The sequence below is a fragment of the Mercenaria mercenaria genome, chromosome 11, assembly GCF_021730395.1.
Source record: "Mercenaria mercenaria strain notata chromosome 11, MADL_Memer_1, whole genome shotgun sequence".
NCBI lineage: Eukaryota > Metazoa > Mollusca > Bivalvia > Venerida > Veneridae > Mercenaria > Mercenaria mercenaria.
In genome coordinates, this window is record NC_069371.1 from 52244314 (window position 1) to 52267415 (window position 23102).

General features: G+C 35.2%; 1 protein-coding gene across 6 annotated transcripts in view; it reads right to left on the bottom strand.

The window, feature by feature from the left end:
• The window catches only part of LOC123531629 (uncharacterized), a 100532-nt gene that overhangs the window by 14057 nt on the left and 63373 nt on the right, over positions 1 to 23102 (bottom strand). For 3 of the 6 annotated variants that reach the window (XM_045312753.2, XM_045312755.2, XM_045312754.2), the window contains exons 4-6: positions 13934 to 14023; positions 13075 to 13193; positions 9104 to 9356 (exon numbers count right to left, since the gene is read on the bottom strand). In XM_045312753.2, the coding sequence (XP_045168688.2) occupies positions 9104 to 9356; positions 13075 to 13193; positions 13934 to 14023 (462 nt within the window). Of the gene's footprint in view, positions 1 to 9103; positions 9357 to 13074; positions 13194 to 13933; positions 14024 to 16398; positions 16560 to 21313; positions 21475 to 22387; positions 22552 to 23102 lie in introns of all 6 variants that reach the window. The other 3 variants (XM_045312759.2, XM_045312757.2, XM_045312756.2) reach the window with 3 other exon arrangements.

Below are 23102 nucleotides of genomic sequence, written 5' to 3' on the forward strand. Positions count from 1 at the left end.
ATCTCTGAGAAATGTGTTGTTTTTACATATGTTTTCAATGTCTTTATCATTTAAATTGCATTCAAATACTAACTTTCCCCCTGCTGGTTTTAGAATTGTATTACAGAAAGTACCCCAAATTACACTTTCACTGTTACACATAAATCGTTTTATCCAACAGGCTTTTATCGAGTTCAAAAAACACTTAATATTTATCATTTTTAGTCCTCCTTTCTCGTAATCAAGTTGTAGTACATCTCTTTTGATTTTTTCAGGTTTATTGTTCCATATAAAATTATACATTATCTTTATTATTTCCTTTAATTTTTCTTCAGAGGGCTTGTAAAACTGAAAAGGGGATATATAACTTCGTAACGCAAAGGTTTTAATCATTTAATTTTTCCTATAATGTTAGTTTTCTGTTTCCCTTTGTTTCCAAACAGTTTTTAAAGCTTTTAAATTTTTGGGGTCTAGATTAAGGTTACATTTTTATTAATATTGTTCGAGAATTATACCAAATTTTTTTTTTTTCCGTTTTAATGCCCAAATTTAAATTTTTTATTTTCACTTTTTTCATATTCGTTTACTAAAATCCGCTCTTAAAATTTTTGATTTGTTGAAGTTAAGTTTAGTCCTGATATTTTTCCAAATTAGTAAAGCAAAAATAAGTTTTTCGAAGAGTTTCTTTGTCCGTTTTTAAGAAGTTTCATCATCTGAAAAAAATGTTTGTTTAATTTTCTTACCATTGATCGCACCCCTTTAATAAATTATGGGTGTTGATATAATTTGAAAAAAATTCAATGAAATTTTATAAAAGCAGAGATCAAGGACCTTGTTTTTCACCCTTTTTATGAAAGGATTCGGACAAGTTTCCTTTTTTATAACTACGCTTTATATCGTTGTAAAATTTTTTTACCCAATCAATAAAAGAGACCCCAAAAATTTAAGTGGTGTAAAGCACTGAAACATGAAAGTATGATCGTCTGCAAAAGCTTTTTAAAAATCTGCAAACGGGTTAGGGCCGGGTTCATTTTTATTTGTAAATTTTCCAAGTTTAAAATAGTAACCTAATTTTTTTAAACCGATGTTTTTTTTTCAAATCCTGTTTGAGTTTATCATAGGAATTATAATTTTTTTAAGACACCTATTGATTTAGTTGAAATTTTATAATCAACATTAAGAGATTTATAGGGGGCCATTTGAAAAAGATATGTATCTTTCCCTTTTTTTGGTAGTAAAAAATAATTCCTTGTTTTTGTAGGTCTGTTATTTGTTTTGTTCTATGGAATATTTTTAATTTTTGCTTTAACAGTGTGTTTTTAATGTTTCCCAAAAAAATTTTAATAAAATTCACTATAACCCGTCTGAACCGGGGACTCTTTTTTTTTCTTTTCTTTTTCATAAGCTTTTATAGTAATAAACAAGAGGTCAAAATGTCACAATAACCCCTCACAGAAAATTTCTTTACTCTAGCACCTTTTTTGCAGTTTAATTTTAATTTTGTGGTTGTTTAGAAATCTGAAATTCTTTTTTTTTTCAAGTCCCAAAAAAACCCACCGGGTAGAAACCTTAAAATACACCAAAAATTTAAGAAAGTAACAACATTTGTACCACAGAAAACAGAAAAGTGTCTTGGTTTTTTCCCTACAAGTTACAATATAATTTTATTTAGTAAAATTAGGGGAATTAATTTTAAAAAAAAAAAAAAAAAAAAAAAAAATTTTTTAAGTCCACACAAAAATCCTTCCCAGGTAAGTTTGGTCAAAATACACCTCAAAATTGGAGTAACATCAGTTGACTACAGAAAAAGGTCTCTTTTTTTTTTTCCCTACGTCTATAATAAAAATTTAAAAAATGCTATTATAGTAACAAAAAAGGGGAAGTACTTCTAAAGAAGGGAACTGCGCATGACACTTCGTCCATGATGGTTTTAATGCCCAATTTCATCAAAATTCCTCTATCATAAAGAAGAATTGCTTCGGACAGTCATTTTTTTGTTCTACCTTTGGCCCTAAGTTGACCTTTTCCCTTTAGACCGGGGACCGGGTTTTGCCAAACACTCCGCTCAAGAAACAATTGTGCCGCCCCCACAAATCCCTCTAGCATAAGAAGAAAAGCTCCCAAATTTTTTCATTCTTGTATCCTTACCTCTAAGTGTGACCTTGACCTTAGACCAGGATCTGTTCTTGCGCATGACACTCCGCTCATGATGATAAACTTTTGGCCAAATTTTTCATCAAAATCCCTCATCTAAGAAAAAATTCTCCACAAAGTAACTTGAATTTGACCTTGACCTCTAAGTGTACCTTGCCCTTTAGCCTGGGGACCGGGTTTCTTGCCCATACACTCCGTCTCATGATGGAAAAAACTTGCCAATTTCATAAAAAATCCCCCCAGCATGTAAAATTTCCCCGGACAATGTCTGGGGATGCCGCCCACCAGCCCTCCCCCGCAGGGGCTTCCCATAATAATCCCTTTTTTAAAAAGGGGCGAAAAAGGGGAAGTAAAAAAAAAAAAAAAAATTCGTAAGTGAAAAAAAGAAGGATCTGCAATAAAAAACAAAACACGCAATGAAATTCAAATCAGAGCAATAACACACAAAACATAATATGACCTTTAAACTTTTAAGTGTGACCTTAAAACCTGAAGACCCAAAAACATCACCTGCACACGTTTCGATAGGTGAACATTGGTCAGGTTTCTTTGAACCCTTAAAGGGTGTCAGATTACACGGGGAAGGGAAATTGCAAACCAACAGACAGACAACACTGAGGCGATAACATTACCTCCCTTGGGGTGTATAACAAAGCGTCGATGACAGTGCGCTCACTTTTTCGAAGAATTGATTGAAGAAGGGGTCAAAATTTTTCCCACTTTTTCAGAAAAAAGAAAAAAAGGATTAAACAAGAAATTTTCCTGTATATGGGGATTTAAATTTAGTCTTGCACAAATGGCAATGTGTACCAGATGGCAAATTGTTAATTTTATATGTTAGCAAAAAGGACTTGTATGAAAAATTTAACAAATTTTCCCAAGTCCAAAAAGGTCATAATTCAGTAAAAAATATTACAGAGTTATTACCTTGCCACAGATAAAACATGTTGATATACTATGTTAAAACCAATTTCAAAAATTTGACAAAAATTTTTCAAAGCCCAAAAAAGGGGGCCAAATTCACCAAAAATAGTTGTCGAGTTAGTACTCTGCCTCCCAATGGAAATCAAATGATAAACAATTTTAAAGTTTAAAAGCAAAATGTCAAATAGTCTTTACAAAACTGGGCATATACAAAAAAGAACCAATTTCCAATTTTAAAAAGGGGCCAAATTCGCCAAAAAAGATACAGAGTTATGTACTCTTGCTTTTGATAGAGACTATAATACGAACAAGATATAAAAGTTTCAAAGCCATATTCAAAAAACTTAAAAACCCCAAAAAATAAACTGGGACGAAAAACTAACTAAATTTCAAGTCGAAGGGGCCAAAATCACCAAAAAGCTTGAGGGTTATGTGCTCTTCTTACAAAATGTACATGGTGATGGGAAAAAAGGTTGAAAGTTTCAAAGCTTTATCTCAAAAGCTTGTCAAAAAAACAGACTGGTCGAAAAACTTAAACCCAAAATTTTCCCAAATCAAAAGGGGCTAGAATTCACCCAAAAAGCTTTTACAAGTTTATGACTCTTGCCTATAACGGACATGGGATGCAAACAAGTTTTTAAAATTTCAAAGCTTTTACTCAAAAGACTTTTTCAAAAAGTGGACTGGTACAAAACTTAACCGGTGTGACGCCGACACCGTGTAGTAGGATAGCTCTACTTATTCTTCGAAAATCAAGCAAAAAGGAAACGAATCTTATGGTATACAAGTTGTGTGCAAGTTGGGTTAAAAACAAATCATAAATGAAGCCAAATTCGCAGACAAGGTCAAAATAGCTAATTTGGCCCTTTTGGGGCCCAAAATCTAAACCCATTAAAGACTGCTGGTTTTTAAAAAAGGGAAACCCAAAACTTATGGTGACACAATTTTTTTTGCAAGTTTGATTAAATTCAAATCATAATGAAGCGCTATTGGCAACAAGGTCAAAAAGCTAAATTCTGGCCCATCAGGGGCCATAACCTGAAACCCATAAAAAAATCCGGGGGGTTCAAAAAAAAAACCAAGACTTTTGGGGATCAAGTTTTGTCAAGTTTGGTTAAAATCAAATCAAAAACGAAGCGCTAAAGTGCAAACAAGGGCAAAAATAGCTAATTTTGGGCCCCTTTTTGGGGCCACAACTCTAAAATCCATTAAAGGGGTCTGGCCGTTTTTAAGAAAGGAAACCCAGACCTTATGGGACACAATTTTTTGCAAGTTTGATTAAAATTCAAATCAAAAATTTGCTGCATTTGCAACAAAGGGCAAAATAGCTATTTTGGCCCTTCAGGGCCATAATCTGAAACCCATAATTGGATCGGCCCAAATTTAGGAAAGAAACCCAAAATCTTATGGTGATCAAGTTTGTGCAAGTTTTGGGTTTAAAAAAAATCATAAATGAAACCACTGTCGGCAAAAGAATTGTGGACGGACGACGGGCATAACAAAAGTCACCCGTCCCCCTATGTGACAGGTTTAGCTAAAAATGTTGACCCCAAATTTTTAGATTGGAGGAAGGACAAGCCCGCTTTCCGGAAGCAAAACAAGAGCCGTCACACAAGAAAGCATGCTTGATTATTTTGAAGCTGGATAGTGAAACAGGACACAAAAGAGGAAGCTGGAGCTGTCACGAGTTTAATGACCACAATGTGGTTGACAATACTAGAATATAGTTTCAGTCAAATGTATTTAGTAATAAAATGAAATCAAAATGTTATGACAGTTTAACATAAGGGTCAAGATGACCCAAAAAGCTCACCCCCGGGAAATGGCCACATGATTCAATGACCCAACTATCCTAAAATAAAAGAAAGTAGGGCACATTCATGGCCTAGTCAGTTTAAGACCTTGCGCTTAACTGACATGTCATCCAAATTTCAAGTTGATCTTAAAAAAAAAAAAGTAGTCATAGGTCAAGGTCACATCAGGTGACCCCTAATCACTTGGGGGCATCAGGGAAATTTTAATTTTAAAAAGTCTAGGAACTATGATCTAATAATTTTTAATAACCCCCAAGGGGGGGCCCCCATTCATCCCGGGGTATAATTTTAACAATCTTTTTAAAAGACCACTAGGGAATGCACACACCCAAAAACAAAGGCCTTTGGGCCTTGGGAATTTTAAGGGCAAAAATTTTTTTAAATTAAAAATGAAAACTTTTTGACCCCCCCCCCCCCCCCCCCCTCTTTTCACCCCCGGGGAAAAATTTTAACAATTCTGGGGACCCACAAGGGAATGAACATACCAAAAAATCAAAACCAGCCTTTCATTCAACAAATTCTAAAAAAATTCCCATGAAAACTTGAGACCCCCCAGGGCAGGGCCCCTTTCACCCAGGGTAATGATTTGAACAATTTTGGGAGCGGGCCACAAAGCAACACAAAAAACAAAAGGGGCCCAGGTTTGGGTTTTTTGACAAAAAGATTTTTTAAAAATTTTTTTCCTATAAAAATTTTTTGCAAAACTTGGAAACCCCCCCGGGGGGCCTCTTTTCATCCCAGGGGGATAATTTGAACAATTTCATAGAGGGCCATTTAAATGTCACATGCCAAATTCAATGCTCTAGGGGCCCTTTCGGGTTTTAACAAAATATTTTAAAGTTTTTCCTTTCGTTGCCATGGGAAACCCAAATTCTGCACGAATTCAATTTTCTATGAATAATTTTTAAAGGGGGCCCCCCAAGACATTCCTTTAAGTTTTGTGTAATTCTCCCAGTGGTTTTTTAAGAAGATTTTTTTAAAAATTTTTGACAACAGATGAAAGGGTATTAGCATCAAAAAGCTCCCATGACCTTTAGCTCAGGGAGCAAAAAGGGGCAAATTTCCATTTGTAAAAAGGATAGAATGAAAATCCACCAAAACTTAACCTGAAATTCTAATAAAAAGGAGATAATCCAGAATCTAGAGATATGGGCCCTGTATACATGATTCTAAAAAACTATTTTTTAATTTGAATCAAATCCTCTCTTATTAACGAGAATATGAAAAGCATCAAAATTAAACCCTTACTTCTAAGTTTTAAAACGAGGGGATTTTTCATGAATTTGGCCAGAGTTAGGACCTTGTTTCAAAGAGTGGGGGAGAAGTGAAACAGCATTCTAAATCTATCAAATCTGTTTAGTAAAAAGTAAGAAAGAGTGAAAGTGCACCAAAAATTTTAACCTGAAATTAAAGTCAAAAGGGGGGATAATTTCAAAAATAGGGGGCAAGAGTTATGGCCCTTGGCCCTTTGTGGGGATATGAGGAAAAAACTATTTTAAGTTTTAAAAAATTTACAATTATTACAAGATAAAAAAAATGCATCAAAAATTCAACCAAAATGTGGATGCGAAAGGGCGCGACAACGGTCCATACACAGCTCTTCGACTTTTTTAAGTTAAGCTAAAACACTGTGCAATATACATGGAAATCTATGGTATTCACAGGTGGACATTAGCACAGGGCTTAACTTGATGATAACTCCCTTTCAAGTTTTTAACCTTTCTGACCTAAGTGTATTATAATAACAGTATAATAATGTGAGGGAGAGCACAGATCTATGGATTGTGCAGTTGCAAGTTCAATCTCCAAGAGAGATGTATGTTCTCTGTGACAATTTGATAAAAGACATTGTGCCTGAAATCACTCATCCTCCACTGACTTATGTAAAGAAGCTAGCAGTTACATGAAGAGAACAGGTTTGTACTGGTACATAATCCAAGAACACTGGTTAGGTTAGTTGCCCACCCTAAAATAACTGAAACTAGAAAATGCTTTTGTAAAAAAGCGCATGTCTCCCCCAATGCAAAGTCCTATAGGCAAGAAGTCAATAGGGGTTCGGAGCGAAAGTCAAAGAGAACTGATGGTTGGCTGAAAATAGGGATCATCTACTTGGCATGTCCAGTCATCCCGCAAAATTTTCCCAACACTCTTGGCCTAGTGGTTCTCAAGTCACTGTTCAGGCTCCTGTGACCTTGACCTTTGATCAAGTGACCTCAAAATAAATAGGGTCTTCTACTCTGCATGTCCAATCATCCTATTAAGTTTCAACATTGTAGGTCAAGTGGTTCTCAAGTTATTTCCAAAAATGATTTTAACATGAACAGGCCACTGTGACCTTGACCTTTAATAGACTGACCCCAAAATCAATGGGGGTCATTTACTCTGCATGTTCAATCATCCTATGAAGTTTTCACATTCTGGGTCATGGGGTTCTCAAGTTATGATCGGAACTGGTTATCATGTTCAGGCCTCTGTGACCTTTGACCTTTAACGGAGTGACCCCAAAAACAATAGGGGTCATTTACTCTGCAATGAACAATCATCCTATGGAAGTTTCAACATTCTGGGTCGAGAGGTTTCAAGTTAATGATTGGAAATGGTTTTCCATGTTCAGGCCCCTGTGGCCTTGACCTTTAACAAAGTGCCCCTAAAATCGTTAGGGGTCATCTACTCTGCATGACCAATCATCCTATAAGTTTCATCTTTCTGGGTCAAGGGGTTCTAAAGTTACTGGACCGGGAAATGGTTTTCAATGTTCAGGCCCCTGTGACCTTGGGACCTTTTCACAGAGTGACCCCAAAATCAAAGGGGTCATCTACTCTGCATTGAACCAATCATCCTATTAAGTTTCAACATTCTGGGTCAAGGTGGTTCTCAATTACTGACCGAAAATTGTTTTCAATGTTCAGGCCCCTGTGGACCTTGACCCTTTAAATGGAGTGACCCCAAAATCGATGGGAGTCAATCCTACTTTGCAGGGTACAACATTTTATGAAGTTTCAAACATTCTGGTCAAGTGGTTCTCTAGTTATTGATCGGAAATGGTTTTCAATGTTCAGGCCCCTGTAACCTTGACCTTTGACGGAGTGACCCCAAAATCAATAGGGGTCATCTACTCTTCATGACCAATCATCCTATGAAGTTTCAACATTCTGGGTCAAGTGGTTCTCTAGTTATTAATCGGAAATGGTTTTTTATGTTCAGGCCCCTGTGACCTTGATTGACGGAGTGACCCCAAAAACAATAGGGATCGTCTACTCCAGCAGCCCTACAACCCTATGAAGTTTGTAGGTTCTAGGTCAAATGGTTCTCCAGTTATTGCTCGGAAATGAAGTGTGACGTACGGACGGACGGACGGAAGGACAGGGCAAAAACAGTATGTCTCCTTGGGGAGACATAATAATGTAAACAAGAACTGTCTGTAAGACAGCACGCTCCACTATTCGGGGATTTGACAGTAAAATGAATATATGTCTCAGTAAGAGACCTTTACTTTAAAAAGAAGATACACCAAGGGGCATAATTCTGTCAAGAACACAAATTAGAGTTATTGGGATTGTTACCACACATGCAAATGATGATGATAAAGATACATTTTAAGTTTCAAGTCTTTATCTTATATTGCATTAAAGTTATATCCAGAAAGCGAAGACTGCAAAAAAACTTTTAAGTACAAAGGGGCATAATTCTGTCAAAAATAAAATTAGAGTTATGGGGTTTGTAACCACACATGCAGATGATGATTATGAAGAAATATTTTTAATTTCAAATCATTATCTTTTAAAGTACCAAAGATATGTCTATAAACGAAGCTTTTCGAAAAATTTAACATGAAAATAATCCAATTTATAACAACTTTGTGACCTTGACCTTGGGTATAATGGGCCCAGCCCCTGCACATACTTTGATTGTATGCTGGACAATGTTTATGTGAACTTACTTAAGATATAAGCAATAGTAACAAAGTTATGACAGAAAAACAAAGGTTGCCAAAAAGCTTTAACATTAAAAATAACCCAAGTGTAACACCTTGGTGGCCCAGCCCCTGCACATACTTTGTATGCTTGACAATGTTTATGTAAAGTTACAGTAAGATATAAGCAATAGTAACAAAGATATGAAAGAAGGTTGCCCAAAAACTTTTACCAAGGAAGGTCAAGCCGACGCCAGGGCTTATCCGAATAGTGGAGCTAAAAATTGGTGTTAAAGCCAAAGCAAACAAACATACTTACCAATGCTAACTATCAAGGCAAGTCCTGCTTCTGCAGATGGATAATAATCACCAGGAATATTTGCCATACACGTCAGAGATTGTAATGCATTGTGGGCATTAATCGTAAGACTATCAACTGTGAAAGATCCGCTATAAGAAGTGAACTCAGTGTTCTTGGCTTTCATCGTGGTTGTAGAAACATACGGCTTCTGGTCATTGAGTACGAGGTTCATTACTGGTTCTGGGTTGCTGCCTGATGCATCACATTTCACCTGAATAAATATCAAACATTGTTTATCACGCTAAATTTCTATAATGGACTGCTCCATCTTCCAATCTGGGCAATACCATTTATTATTCATTGGGGTGTTTTACTGAAAATTTACTAACTGAATAGCAAACAGTGCAGGCTGATCTTGGTCTGCACTGGTTGCAAAGGCAGAATCACTTGCCGTCTGTAGGCTAAAGGTTGAAGGGACATTTAAGTATCTATTCATCCATGTTTTATCTATGATACTTTACTTGGTCGATTAAAGGAAACAGAAAGAGGTTGTTTTTATAGATTCTGATATGCTAGTTTCTGTAAAAACACGCTTACACTTAACTGATGTCACGTTAACGTGCAATGACGTAAATGTCTTTGTTGCCACCAAGAAAGAGTGCTACTATTTTTTTACTACTGTTTTAGATAAAGGGCATATAAGAATGAAATTAATGTATAGAAAAATCGTATTTTACTTAATTCACTCAAAATCTGTTATACACTGGCAGAATAATTCACTCAGACTACGTCTTTGTGAAATTATTCCACAGACATGACATCTTTTTGTTTATCAGTAACGTTGAAACATGGTTTTTCTGTACATTATTTCTTGATTAAAACTTACTATTATCACCACAATAGGACTCTGTCTGAAGCTGCGAAAACATGTGACAAATTGTCCAATCACTATACTGACCTTCCAACTTACCATCAAACTTTGTGGGTAAAGACAAGGGCTCTTAGAACACAAAATGCCCCCCTTGATACATTCAGTAATTGCTCAAGGTCAGAAATTATTTGGTCACTGTACACAAAATTTCTACTGTTCTGGGTTATTGTGACCTTGGAATTTCACCTACTGACCTCAATATCAATAGAGGTCATCTGCTGGTCATGATCAACCTCCTGATCCTATGCCCAATGTTCTCAAGTTATCATCCGCAAAATGGTTAAACTGTTCCCTGTCACTGTGGCCTTGACCTTTGTCCTACTGACCTCAAAATCAATAGGGGTCATCTGCATGTCATGAACAACCTCTTTATTAACTTTCATGATCCTAGGCCCAAGGGTTTTCAAGTTATCATCCAAAAACAGTTTAACTGTACCTGATCACTGTGACCTTGACCTTTGACCTACTGAAATCAATATCAATACGGATCATCTGCTGGTCATTACCAACCTCCCTATTTCGTTTTGTAATCTTAGGTCCAAAATTTAATGTTCTCAAGTTATCATACAGAAGTGATTTAACTGTTCAAAGTCACTGTGACCTTGACCTTTGACCTACTGACCTCAAAATCAATAGAGGACATCTGCTGGTCCTGACCAAGTTCCCTATCAACTTTCATGATCCTAGACCCAAGGGCTCTTGGGTTATCCTAGACCAAAGCATTCTTGAGTTAGTATCTGGAAAAAATTTAAATGTTCCGGATCACTGTGACCTTGACCTTTGACCTACTGACCTCAAAATCAATTAGGGTCATCAGATTGTCATGATCAACCTTCCTATTAACTTTCATGATCCTAGGCTGAAGTGTTAGTGTTCTTGAGTTATCATCCGGAAACAGATTGGTCTATGGACCAACCAACATCTTCAAAACAATCTACCCCTCCAAAAGGGGGCATAATAAGTGAAGCTGAAGAAGAAAAGTTGGAGCCTGTCTTAATTTTTTTTTTTTAATTTTGCAAGTTAAAGGTGTTATCCAAAACAAAATGGTTTGGAATACACCAAGAGTTTATTTTATAAGTAAACAAAATGGTTTAGAAAACATATTGTTAGTTATATAAGTATGTAAAAAAGCAAAATAACACTAACATGTTGATCTGGGCATTTTGTATTTAGTTAAGCTGGTGTTTGCAATTGTCCTTTGATTTGTTACAAACACCTAGATCAATATAACAGAATATTCCATACTGGGTGCCAACCAATCACCGGACAGAAATCGCGGTTTTTCCTTTGCCTTTTAATGAAAACAGAAAGCAAAAACATCAAATTTGCCCTGATAAAACTTCCGCTCATTTGTCATTTGAGGTTGTAAAAAAGGGGCATAATTCTGTCAAAATTCAAATCAGAGTTATGGGGATTGTTTCTCCTAGTGTATACTTTGGTGGTAAATAAGTATTTTAAGTTTCAAATCAAAAGCTTTGATAGCAACAGAGATATTTGACTTTATCAAAAAACTTTAACCAAAAATTCTAAGTTAAAAAGGGGCATAGTTCTGTCAAAATTCAAATCAAAGTTATGGGGATTGTTTCTCCTGGTGTAGATTTTGATAGTAAATAACTATTTTAAGTTAAACTTTCAAGTTAATAGCTTTGATAGTAACAGAGATATTTGACTTTATCAAAAACTTTAACCAACGGCAACGCCGATGCCGGGCCGAGTACAATAGCTGTACTTTTTCTTCAAAGTCGAGCTAAAAAAGGTAGAATATGCCCATCTGTCCTCTTACGCCTTCTTAAACATGTTTTCATACATGTTCAAAGCATTACACTATACTCGGAGTTGAACTACATAACAGCAGTGTTTTACAAGTGTTGCCATTTTAAACTAAATCTATCTGCAGGAAGCCTCTCGGAGCTTATGCCACCATACTAAGCCAACAAAATTAAACCTAATACAGGGGTCAAATTTAGCAACATTTTCTACTAGCTTAAAGTAGCTAGTGCCCTTTTTGCTCACTAGCTAAAATGAAAAGATACCGGCTAATGTTAAACAATAATATTTAATTACTTTATTCACATTTTACTGGCCAAAACCTACTGATTAACTCTGTAAGTAGCCAGTCACAAAAAAAAATATATTAGCTTAAAATAGCTAATGCCATTTTATCCACTTACAAGCTAAAGTCAAACCTTCCATGTTAACCTGATGCAAGCTGCAATCATGCATTATATCAGAGTTTTGTTGAACAATGAAATATCATTTATAAACATAAATGATAACATTCCTTTCATGCAGAAAAATGTATACCTGCAGAACAGCTTTGAAGACATTTGCTTGGTATATTATTGACTAGCTGAAATTAGCTAGTACATTCCAAGCCCACTAGCTATTTTCAAATTCCACTAGCATTTAGCTTGTATGCTTGTCTAAATTTGAACCCTGCTAATATCAGTTTCTGTTTTCGGAAAATCCAGAAATCTATAATTATCTTTTTCTGAAAATAAGGCTCGAAATGGGGCTATAATATATATAAATGAGCCATTTCACAGGAAAGCCTGTATTAGTGACATCATATAATTACAGCATAATAAGTAATTTTAAATACTGGTTAATCATGGTTTTGCCTGCGAGCAAAGAATTAAGAAGAAAACTGTCGTCTACAGTTCTAGGAGTCTGTATAATAATTGTTTGAGACCCACTTGGTAAACCTCCAAAAATGGAAAAGTTGCGCATACGCACTTTCATTCCAATGACCAAATATCAGAGGACAGTAGTTTTGTAAACACAGGTGAGAATTGGTACGATATTCTTTGTTGATACCTACTTGTCCGTCAATGCTAATACAGGACAGTCCAAACAAAATACTAAATGTTTCCGATTGGCCGGTAACTCCGATAAAATCAAAATAAAGCCGTAATTATGTTTGTCCAGTATATATTCCTATCCGGCGACTGGTAGGCACCCTGTAATGAATTGTCACTATTTGTCAGCTGATGTCAGTATAAATTATGCAACTGATGATAAGTCAAAGCCCTTATTTTTGACATCAGCATATACCTACCATATACTGTCCGGGAGTCAGCTTGACTGGTGTAGCACTCTGGGTAACTGCCTTCTTGGATGTTGCAATAACATTGTGTTGAGCATCATGAATTTCAAGAGATACTGACTCAACAGGGTCTGAAACAAGTTATAGTATGTTTAAATAGCAGAATGTCACCAAACCACAGAATGAAAGAATTGTGCTTTATATTATAGATGAATATATTACTGAAGAATTGTTACTTTATTGAAGTATGTCTTCGATTCAAGAAAATGACTGCAGGAAGGAGTCAAACTTCCTGACAGTTTTAATGTTTTACGTAGGATAGTTCTAGAATTATAGCATTTGTACATTTCATATATTTGCAATAATGTCCGAGCCCTAGAACTGATGCAAGTTTTTCGTTGATTAAATCATTATTTCTATTAGTCTTCCATATGCAGATTTTTACATGTTGCCATTTGTTATTAAAAGCTTCCTGACATACATGCATTTGATCCATGGCAAGGTTAAAACCCAATTGAATGAAAAGGTCAAGCGATTTTGAGCCAAAGACTAAGTACTGGGCCAGGGAATTAAACTAGAGCTATCACAAAATGTGACTTATACACCTCTCTGCCATACTGCTTTGTCAGCTCTAGGATATAATCTAAGAGGGCATAACTCTGTAATTTCTTGAATGACTGTACAAAAGTATGTCATACACATTCACATCTGCACTTCATGATGATCTTGCAAATGAAAATTCATTTGAACCCCTTTTAACACTATGGAAGTGATTTGCAACCTCAAATGTTTCTTTTTTTTGACAAGCCAACTGTAAATTCGACTTTCAAACTTTGTGGGAGTATAAAATGTATAATCATTTACAACTTACTGACTACAGTGAGCCGAACTTCCTTCATATCATTATCTTCCTCACCAATAAGGGAACAACGGTATACACCATCATCAGCTCGTGTCACTCCTGTTTAAGACAAGGAAAATATTACAAAATGAGCTTCATCAACATAGTTTAAATAATTTCTTTTTTTTTTTTTACAGGTAAAACCTCATTAGCTGAATATCATACCTTGTTGGAACTTTTAATTTATAGAAAGTATAATTAATTTAAAATTATCCCTATCAAACAAAGTTAAATATCTCTAAATGACTATCAAATTAATAAGAAACTGTTACCTGTATTATACTGTGAAAAATTCTGTTTTTAAGTTATATATCATAATAATTATGTTTTATGAATTAAACATGTAAAAATCGGTTTTCAATGTTAGAAAGTTAGTTACTACATATCAAGACAGAAGGATAGTTCCCTACATTTTAAGGGGTTTATATCACTTTGTTAGAGTCAATGCATGCAAAAAAGGTACTTTGGCAAAAACCATATACAAGGACAAAATTTCAACATGAAAATATCTGTATTAACAAGGAGCTGCATTCAATAAAGGCTTGATGCCCCCGGTGGCATCCTTGTCGATAGATTTTGCACCTAAGTCCAAAACAAGGTCAAGGTCAAACTGAGGTCAGGTGATGTTTGAAGATGAGGAATGGTCACAGTTTACATCTGTATTAGTATCAATACATTCTTTATTGATGCTAGACGGAACGGTCCCATTTGGTTAACCAAGAGATGGCCCATATAAAGCAACCTAAGTCCAAAATGAGGTCAAGGTCAAACTGAGGTCAGGTGATGTCTGAAGATGAGGAAAGGTCATAGGTTACATCTGCATTAGTATCAAATTATTCTAGTAAGGGGTATTGATGCTAGACGAAACGTTCCCATTTGGTTAACCTCGTACGGACGGACGGATGGACAGGACAATCACTATATGCCTCCCGTATTAGTAGATGCCGGAGGCATAAAAACAACAAACAAACATCATAAACAACATCACAATTTGGTAAGGTTGTATATCAATTTGACAGTCTGAAAATAAATTATGAGATGGTACCTTTTCTCATGCACTGACTCATCTATTTTTCACTGTTGTCATGTTCCTCATATACTGAACTTTGCAATTTACAGGAGACAAAATCTCATCTAATTTACATAATATTTGTATTTTGAATATACATGTATGTACATTTTTTATCTATATTGAAATTTGTTCATCAGTCATAAGGAAAATAAGCAACAAAAGAACATATTAGTGCAACTACATCTAATCATGCTAATACATGCAGTGCTGAACATGCTCTATCACTGTGCTAAACCAGTTACACTGATTTTCGGTAATAACGCCAATTGGCAGTTTCTTACTGAACACTGTATAATTATATAAGTTAAATATTGTATTAAATCAAGTAAATGCAGTGCAATTTTCATTATCACAGAAATAACAAAGGATAATTCTCTCAAGCATTTTCAAGATAAATTTCTGTTTTATTAGAATATTTCTGGTTTTGTTTTGGTATTTCTAAGGGAGGTATTTCAAAGGCCATTCTGTTCAGCAGTTTTGGAAAGACTGACAAAGAGGAAGCTAGGGCTTGGCAGGGGAATTACCAGGTAGGTGGAAAAGGAAACAATGGGGTTGGGAATCCAGGCACATTTATAGCAATATATTGACAATATATTGGACACAGAAATGTGTGCTAATGATGAAAATGATGCTGATAATAAAATCAAATGATGACATAAGCAAGTCTTAACAGAAAAATAATAATGGTGATGATAATGATGATGATGAGGTTAATGAAGGCAAGGTTGACACTAATGGAAATGCTGACAAGAGTAAATAAACTAGAAGAAAAACAAGTCATTCACAAGTCATGCAGTGGTACCATCACAATACATAACAAAATACACTAATGCTGAAAGAGTTAATTGTCGAGTGACTGCGCATATTGCCTTTCCTACATCCCAGCATGCATCTTATCCTAGAATATTGTGACTATCAGTTTTATACAGAACAAAAAGTGGTGAAGATAACTTTTATTGCTTTCAATAACTTTCAACTGGTTTTAAGAAGGTCTTTCTATACTTACTCCCAGTACAGACTCCTAAAGTATCTGGCTTCAGACTAAGAATATCTGAATACAAACTGGGATGCCAAACATTAAAAAAAATTGTTTTAAAATGTTAGTTTTCTTCTCCATATTCTCAATAAAAAAGAAACAAAAACCAATCTGATATTAATGATATTACACAAGAGTGTAATGCATATGGTTGTCAAAAAAAACCTATCTTCAGCAGGTAATCACCACTAATTATTTGTATAATAACATGATATTAGTAAAAACAATAAGAACTTTCAAAGACTTGTTTCTGATTTTACACCGAAACTTTCTGTGAAGAAAAAAATTTAAGTTCAAATGACTGTCAGTTTTTACTATACTGTGCACCTGTGATCGTAATATCAAATTTGTAGCCTTCATCAGTGCGTTTAAAGGTCAATCCAAATCGTGCATTAGGGCCTTCAAACAAGGCCTTCGCATCTTTTGTCGCGTAGAAACCTTCAGTTAAATTTAGCTCTGTGCCATTGGAAATAAATGTCCATGTAATCCTGTCAAGCAAAGCATTGTACACATAAAGCAAAAGTGACTTAAACAATGCCCAACACATACAAGGAGCATGTAAGTAGCCCAGGGTCAAAGAATTTTCCATTTTCCAACAGGTAGGCTTAAATATAGGCCCATCTGAGTTAATGAAAACATAATTACTACAGTAGCACTGAATTTTTTTTTTTCACAGAAAAGCCAAAAGAAGCAGTACAGAATGTTCTCATAAAGAACTTACAAAAGCAGTTTAACCTACTGATTTTTGTGTCATAACTCAGAAGCACACAGCTTATATGACCAATGCATAATGAACAAGAATATATATATATATATCTAGAAGACTGAAATCTGGATTTCCAAGAAAACCAAGACAACTTACAGCTCTAAGAAACACAACCAGAAATTGTTGCCATGCAATGCAAAGCTTTTAAGCTTAGGACAAAGCCAATCAATATAGTTTTGTCACTTTCTGAAGCTACAGTTTCTGGCTTTATAAACAAAATGTTACTACCATATGCAACAAACTTAATATGGCTGATAGCTTAATTCTGACCGGGCACCTAGAAATGTCATTTTTTTTGTGAATGCTTTGTTTTGATCACTAGTTTCAATGTTCTGATCAAAGTTGTTTCCATTTCCATGTGTACCCGATCAGAAATTCTCCACTTACCACTATAACAAGATAAATAAACATATAAATAAGGTGTACCTGGAAACCAAATGACCATTCCAGCAATAATATAGTAAGCCTAATATATTGAAACTAGATCATTAAATTTTGTCAATGCTTACTGTCAGCACTTATCATATTTAGGCTCTCGAAAGTTTTGGAAAGATCATTTTATATTTAATTCCAGTAACACACAAAACAAATCACAAAAACAAACAAAATATTATGTACATGTAGACCTATGTACTTTGAGAGGTAATGAAAGATTCTGCTGAAAAATCTAAATTCTCTACCAGGAATGATTTGGGATTATGGAAAATGATTCTCGTCTTCAGTAGCAAAGCCATTACAAACAAATTGAGCCATGCCATGAGAAAACCAACATAGTGGCTTTGCGACCAGCATGGATCCAGACCAGCCTGCGCATCTGCGCAGGCTGGTCTGGATCCATGCTGTTCGCCAATGGTTTCTCTAATTGCAATAGCCTTTGAAAGCGAACAGCATGGATCCTGACCAGGCAGCGCAAATGCGCATTCTGGTCTGGATCCATGCTGGTCACAAAGCCACTATGTTGGTTTTCTCATGGTGCGGCTCACATTATAAATATTCCTCATTTTATAACCTTTTTATAACCTTTTGTAGATTATTCTATCCATGTTTTTTTTCTAGTTTATTTAACTATAGTATCTTAAAACAGATTTTTGGTAGAAGTTGGAGAGTAAGATACAGCATTTTAACTCCCAGAAAAGAAAAACTTCCAGAAGTAATGGTTAGATGTCATCCATAAGAAGAAAATCTAAATTTCTGCATTCAGGCAAGCATATATTTTTACAGCATGTTAACCCTGAAGCCAGTTAACAAATCAGAAGTAAATCATTGCTTGTATATCCTTTGGACATCTGTCAACATGCAACAGAGTATAAAATTCTTCATGTAATTACCTCCCTTGATTTCTTGTCATTTATATATTATACAAAAAATGGCAACGGTGAAATGTCAAGGAACAGCGCACTTGGAAAGCACCCAATATATGTATTTTTAGTGGCTGACATAATATATATACAGCAGAGTTTTTTCTTGCTGTTTTGGGAACATACCGTATTTTCCCGTATTAACGCCCCCGGGGGCGTTACATTTTCCAAAGAGGGGGCGTTTATTTGAGGTAAAAAAATAAAAAATGAAAATTTTTACAAAACTTAAAAACATCGTTCAAACTAGCTGTAAAGTGTTTCTGTGTTGTTTAATCCCCCAAAAACGTAATTATTTGGCATCCAATTTAATGCAGTGTGTCTTTTATGCATTTAAATACGGTATCGATACCTCGTGTATTTTGACACGCTCGCGACACTACACATTACGTCATGACCCAAACAGCTGTGTACTCCGATAACATTTTCGTTAGTACATGCGGGTAGCTAATAGCGCAATACACAATGTCAATGGTTTGACACGCTGCTTGTATTTACCGTTTAATTTTCTGTTTGATGATTGGATACGTACCGTACTTAGTACAAATGTTTTGGACTTACCGTACATAGACTGTTTAAAAGTGTGTTTATTTTTTAATACGTTGGACTTTAGTACTGTAAATTACTTATTACATGGACTTATAAAAATGAGGTAGGTGATTTTTTTCCCGTTCTTGTTGACTTTTTTTTCTCCCAAAAATGGGTGGGGGGCGTTAATTAGAGGGGGGGCCTTAATTCGGGAAAATACGGTAGCCTATACCCCGAAAATTGGGAATTTTGACGTGTAAATGTTCCAAATTGGGAATTATTTAGTCCCACAGGATATAGTAAGGATGTGTTTAAGCACTTTGTCATACACCTGTTTCACATTGTACAGCCTCTTTAACATACTGCCATTACAAAATTGTCCACAATTTGGTCAATGTTTGTCCAATTTTGATGATTTTTTTTCTGAATGTAGATTGGGAATTTTTGCACTCATTTTTAGGGGGGAAAAAACCCATACTTTTTGGCATTGGGAATATAGCCAAATAACGGCTATAAAAACGACCAAAAAATACCCCTGAATACATAATAAAAATATTATGCAAATGCAGGGAATTGCCTGACCACACGTTATTCTGATACCAAAAGAATACAGTTTCTCCTGTTCTATTTATCTTCGAGATGGGCTGCTGGTCAAAAATGTGGTGCAATTTTGTCTGTTTTGTCTTTATGAAAAGTCGCAGACACCTCAGGTTGGTACACTATCAATAAGGAGCACAGTGTTCTCAGGGGTTGTGTAAAACACAAACCAATTTGAAGGAAAGCTCCAGATAACTCAGTGTAAAATGTCATAAACTGTTTTGTTGCTACAAAGTACTAGTATTTGTGTAAGAAAATGTTATTTATACAAAGAATAAATTATGCAAAACATGCACACACGGACATAACCTTAAATGGCTCAAATCCATAATTGTTAAAGAGTTGGATTTCAGTCTGGAATTTCAAAACAAGTAAAACTTCTCCATATTCCAGAGCTGGTAGTATGTCTCATTTCAAACTTGAGCAATTTCTGTTCAATCCTAATTATATTTATTCCTAATTCAGCCAAATCTAAATTCATTACAGAACTAGAGCTGCTTTTGAGAAAAGCGCATGTCTCCCACAACTGCCTAATCATCTGAATAGTAGTATCTAAGTCAACCATGCACCAAGACCTCAACTGGCCAATCATCTGACATGATTAAATCTTGGGGACATAAAGGACCCATATATACTACTATTCACATTAGTAGTGTAAGGGCCCTTTATATCCCCAAGACCTGAGTGATTTTTTGGTAATTCAAGGGCCATAATTCCTGGGCCAATTTGGGCCAAAGAGGAGTGAAATCAATATGTCTCCCACCACAAAGTGGTGTGGGAGACATAATTAGATAGTAAAGATTACAAAGACTGGGTCAGATCATGAAGGCAACACATTACTTGGTAAGTAACTGCATGAAAGTTCCAAGATAACATTTAAATACCTTGTATTGTGTCCAAAGGATATACAGCAAATATGAATGTTAAAACAAGTCTGCTTATAAAAGCTTGAGTATATAATTTTTTTTACACATTATCATATGCCTAAATATGGTATCTCCGAAATTCTACTTTTCTAGTATTAATTTGTATGAAGTATTTTGTAGCCCATTCATTCAATCAAGTCTTTGATAACATACTTTGTAGCTCATTCAGCTACAGTTAAGATGAAAAGTCCAGTCTGCAACAGGGGTTGCTTTTGAGAATGTAATGTTTGGAAGGTGGGAGGCTGAGGAACAAACAATATTGAAAAACACAATAAGGCATTATGTACATATATATCGAAGAAAACAATAAAATTGGGTGTACTGAGGGATGTGGGAATTAAAAAGGGTGCATGTATTTTATGAAACTAAATCATCAAGAAACTGAAACTAAAGAAAACAAAGATATTGTGGGGGTTGTGACATGTGGCTGACTGAAGAGATTTAACAAGCAAAGAAAGATAGCCCCAGATCACTGAACGGAGCTTCACAGTAGGTCTTGTATGTAAAATATCTCTGGAATTATTTTGAAATTAGACCAGCTTTTTCTAACAAGAGCATTTTGAAGTGCCCACACTATATACATGCTGGAAATACTATATACATATATGACAGTGACTACCCTCTCTGATGGCAAAACTATAACCAAATTTTTGAATGACCTGACCTAGTGACTTAGGTTTTTTTTTTAGTCCAGTTTTTTTTTTTAGTCCAGTTTCCTATAGAGACAAATTTTTACAAAGAGCAGAAAATGTCCTTAGATTGATTACAAGATTTTCCTATTTACTGACCTAGTGACCTAGCTTTTTTACCCTTGATGATTCGGAAAAAACTCATCTGAGATTTTTTTTCAAGGTAATGCTATGACTAAGTGTCGTCATTCAGTTTGTATTATCTCCTTGTTAACACACCCCCTCATAACAACAACAACAAAAGCAGCAGCAGCAGCAGCTGTATGGTGAGAAAACATAATAAAAGACTAAGGTCTGGTAAACTAAAAGATATGTGTGACAAAAAGCATGTGCAAAAATACAAAAGCTGTATCAATTCATTAATAAGCAACAGAAAATGACCTGAAATTTTAACAGCAACATAAAATCCTTTATCCTGTCCAGGGGCAACTTCACCGTAACTTAAAGAATATTTTGATGTGTCAATTCCCTCGCCCAGATAAAATCCGAGGGAGATGTTAAAGGACTTATCCTTTCTAGATGATTCAAATGTCCACGAGAACCTGTGAAACATGCAAATATGAAGTGAGACTAAACAAATCTGTGGCAGAAATGCTCGTGCAAAACTCTTACAAAGACTATAACAAACAGCCCTGAAACTGTGACAGAAAATTTTAGGCTAGTGACAAACATTGCAGTCTTGAGAAAGACTTTTTTATGTCCAGCATGCTGTCAAGATAAGAGCAGAAAGAAATAGGCAAAAACATATCACTTTCAGATGCTTTAAATGTCCATTTTCTGAAAGACAACAGTTGACCGAGGAGATAGCATGCGCGTCTATTTCAATACCAAATACTGAAATATGGCAAATTTGAGTGAAGTAGAGCAATCACTGGAGGAAAAATCATTTAATGTGACCTTCACTGTGCAGTAGATAAATTAAAGTAAGTGAAGAAATTCTAGGGGTATGGGTGTCACAGACCTCCCACTCCACACCATCCTCATCTATTGCAGAAAAAAATATATGCCACACACATCTACTCTATATTGTCCTTGTTATATATGAAGTGGATGATGGTGTGAGTAACTGTTTTTAAGTTTGAATCAAAATCCATTCAGTAGTATCAGTCAGTGAATCAAAAGTGCATCAAATTCTGAGTATAATAAAATTGTGCATAGCAGGGAATATTACTGCCTGACAAATGGACCTTGTGTCACACGATGCCTGTTTAGGAGTTAATTATATCTTATATATTTCATTATATTTTTGAAGAAGATAATATTTTCTCGGTTATTCTTCCCCGTCACCCAAACCCGCAATTCCATTCATTATCAAAACATGAGCAGATGAACATAACAATTTTAGAAAACGAAAGAGAGAGAGTGAGAGAAAGAAAGAAGGAAACTTTATGTTACAAAAAAGTGCAAAAACAACAAAACTTGCATGAACCTATCTTAACGTAACATATAGAAAACCTGAAATTGTGATAGCAGTAAAGTAGCCCCCTTGTCCTGTGCCAGGGGAAACCTCGCCATAACTTAGAGAGAATTTTGATTTATTCAGCCTTTCATCCAAATAAAATCCAAGAGAGATGGGCAAAGACTCATTGCTGCCAATCCTTTGTAAAGTCCACTGAAATCTGTGAAATATTGTGCAAAATGAAATAAGTAGGCTAAAAACTATCACCGTATACCCCAAAAATAAACGCCCAATGGGCATAGCATTTTGACTGTTTATCAAAGGGCAAAATTCTATTTATATACAAGATAAACCAAACTTCTTTTGCAAATAAAGCTTGTATTCACTAAATCTGTTTTTTATTTATACATGTAATTTTTGGGGGCAGGTAAAAATAATGAAGGGGCGTTTAAGGAGCGTTTATACAAGGGTATACAGTACTATCTGTAACTAACTGTTTGATCAACTGTAAAACCTGTTAGAGAAATATCAAACTTTAATAAAAATAACATCTAAGTGTATAGTGGACGCAACTTGACCCCGATGGTTGACCTTTGCATTAAAATACATAATAAGGCACAACCTATTATTGAAAAGGAGTGTACGTAAAACACGAGCTGCACGAGCAAAAGGAAATATAATTTTGTGTAAATATAAATTAGTGTATTGGAAAGTTTTAATTGATCAAATGAAAGTATATATACTTTGATACTGCACTGTATACAAACTAAT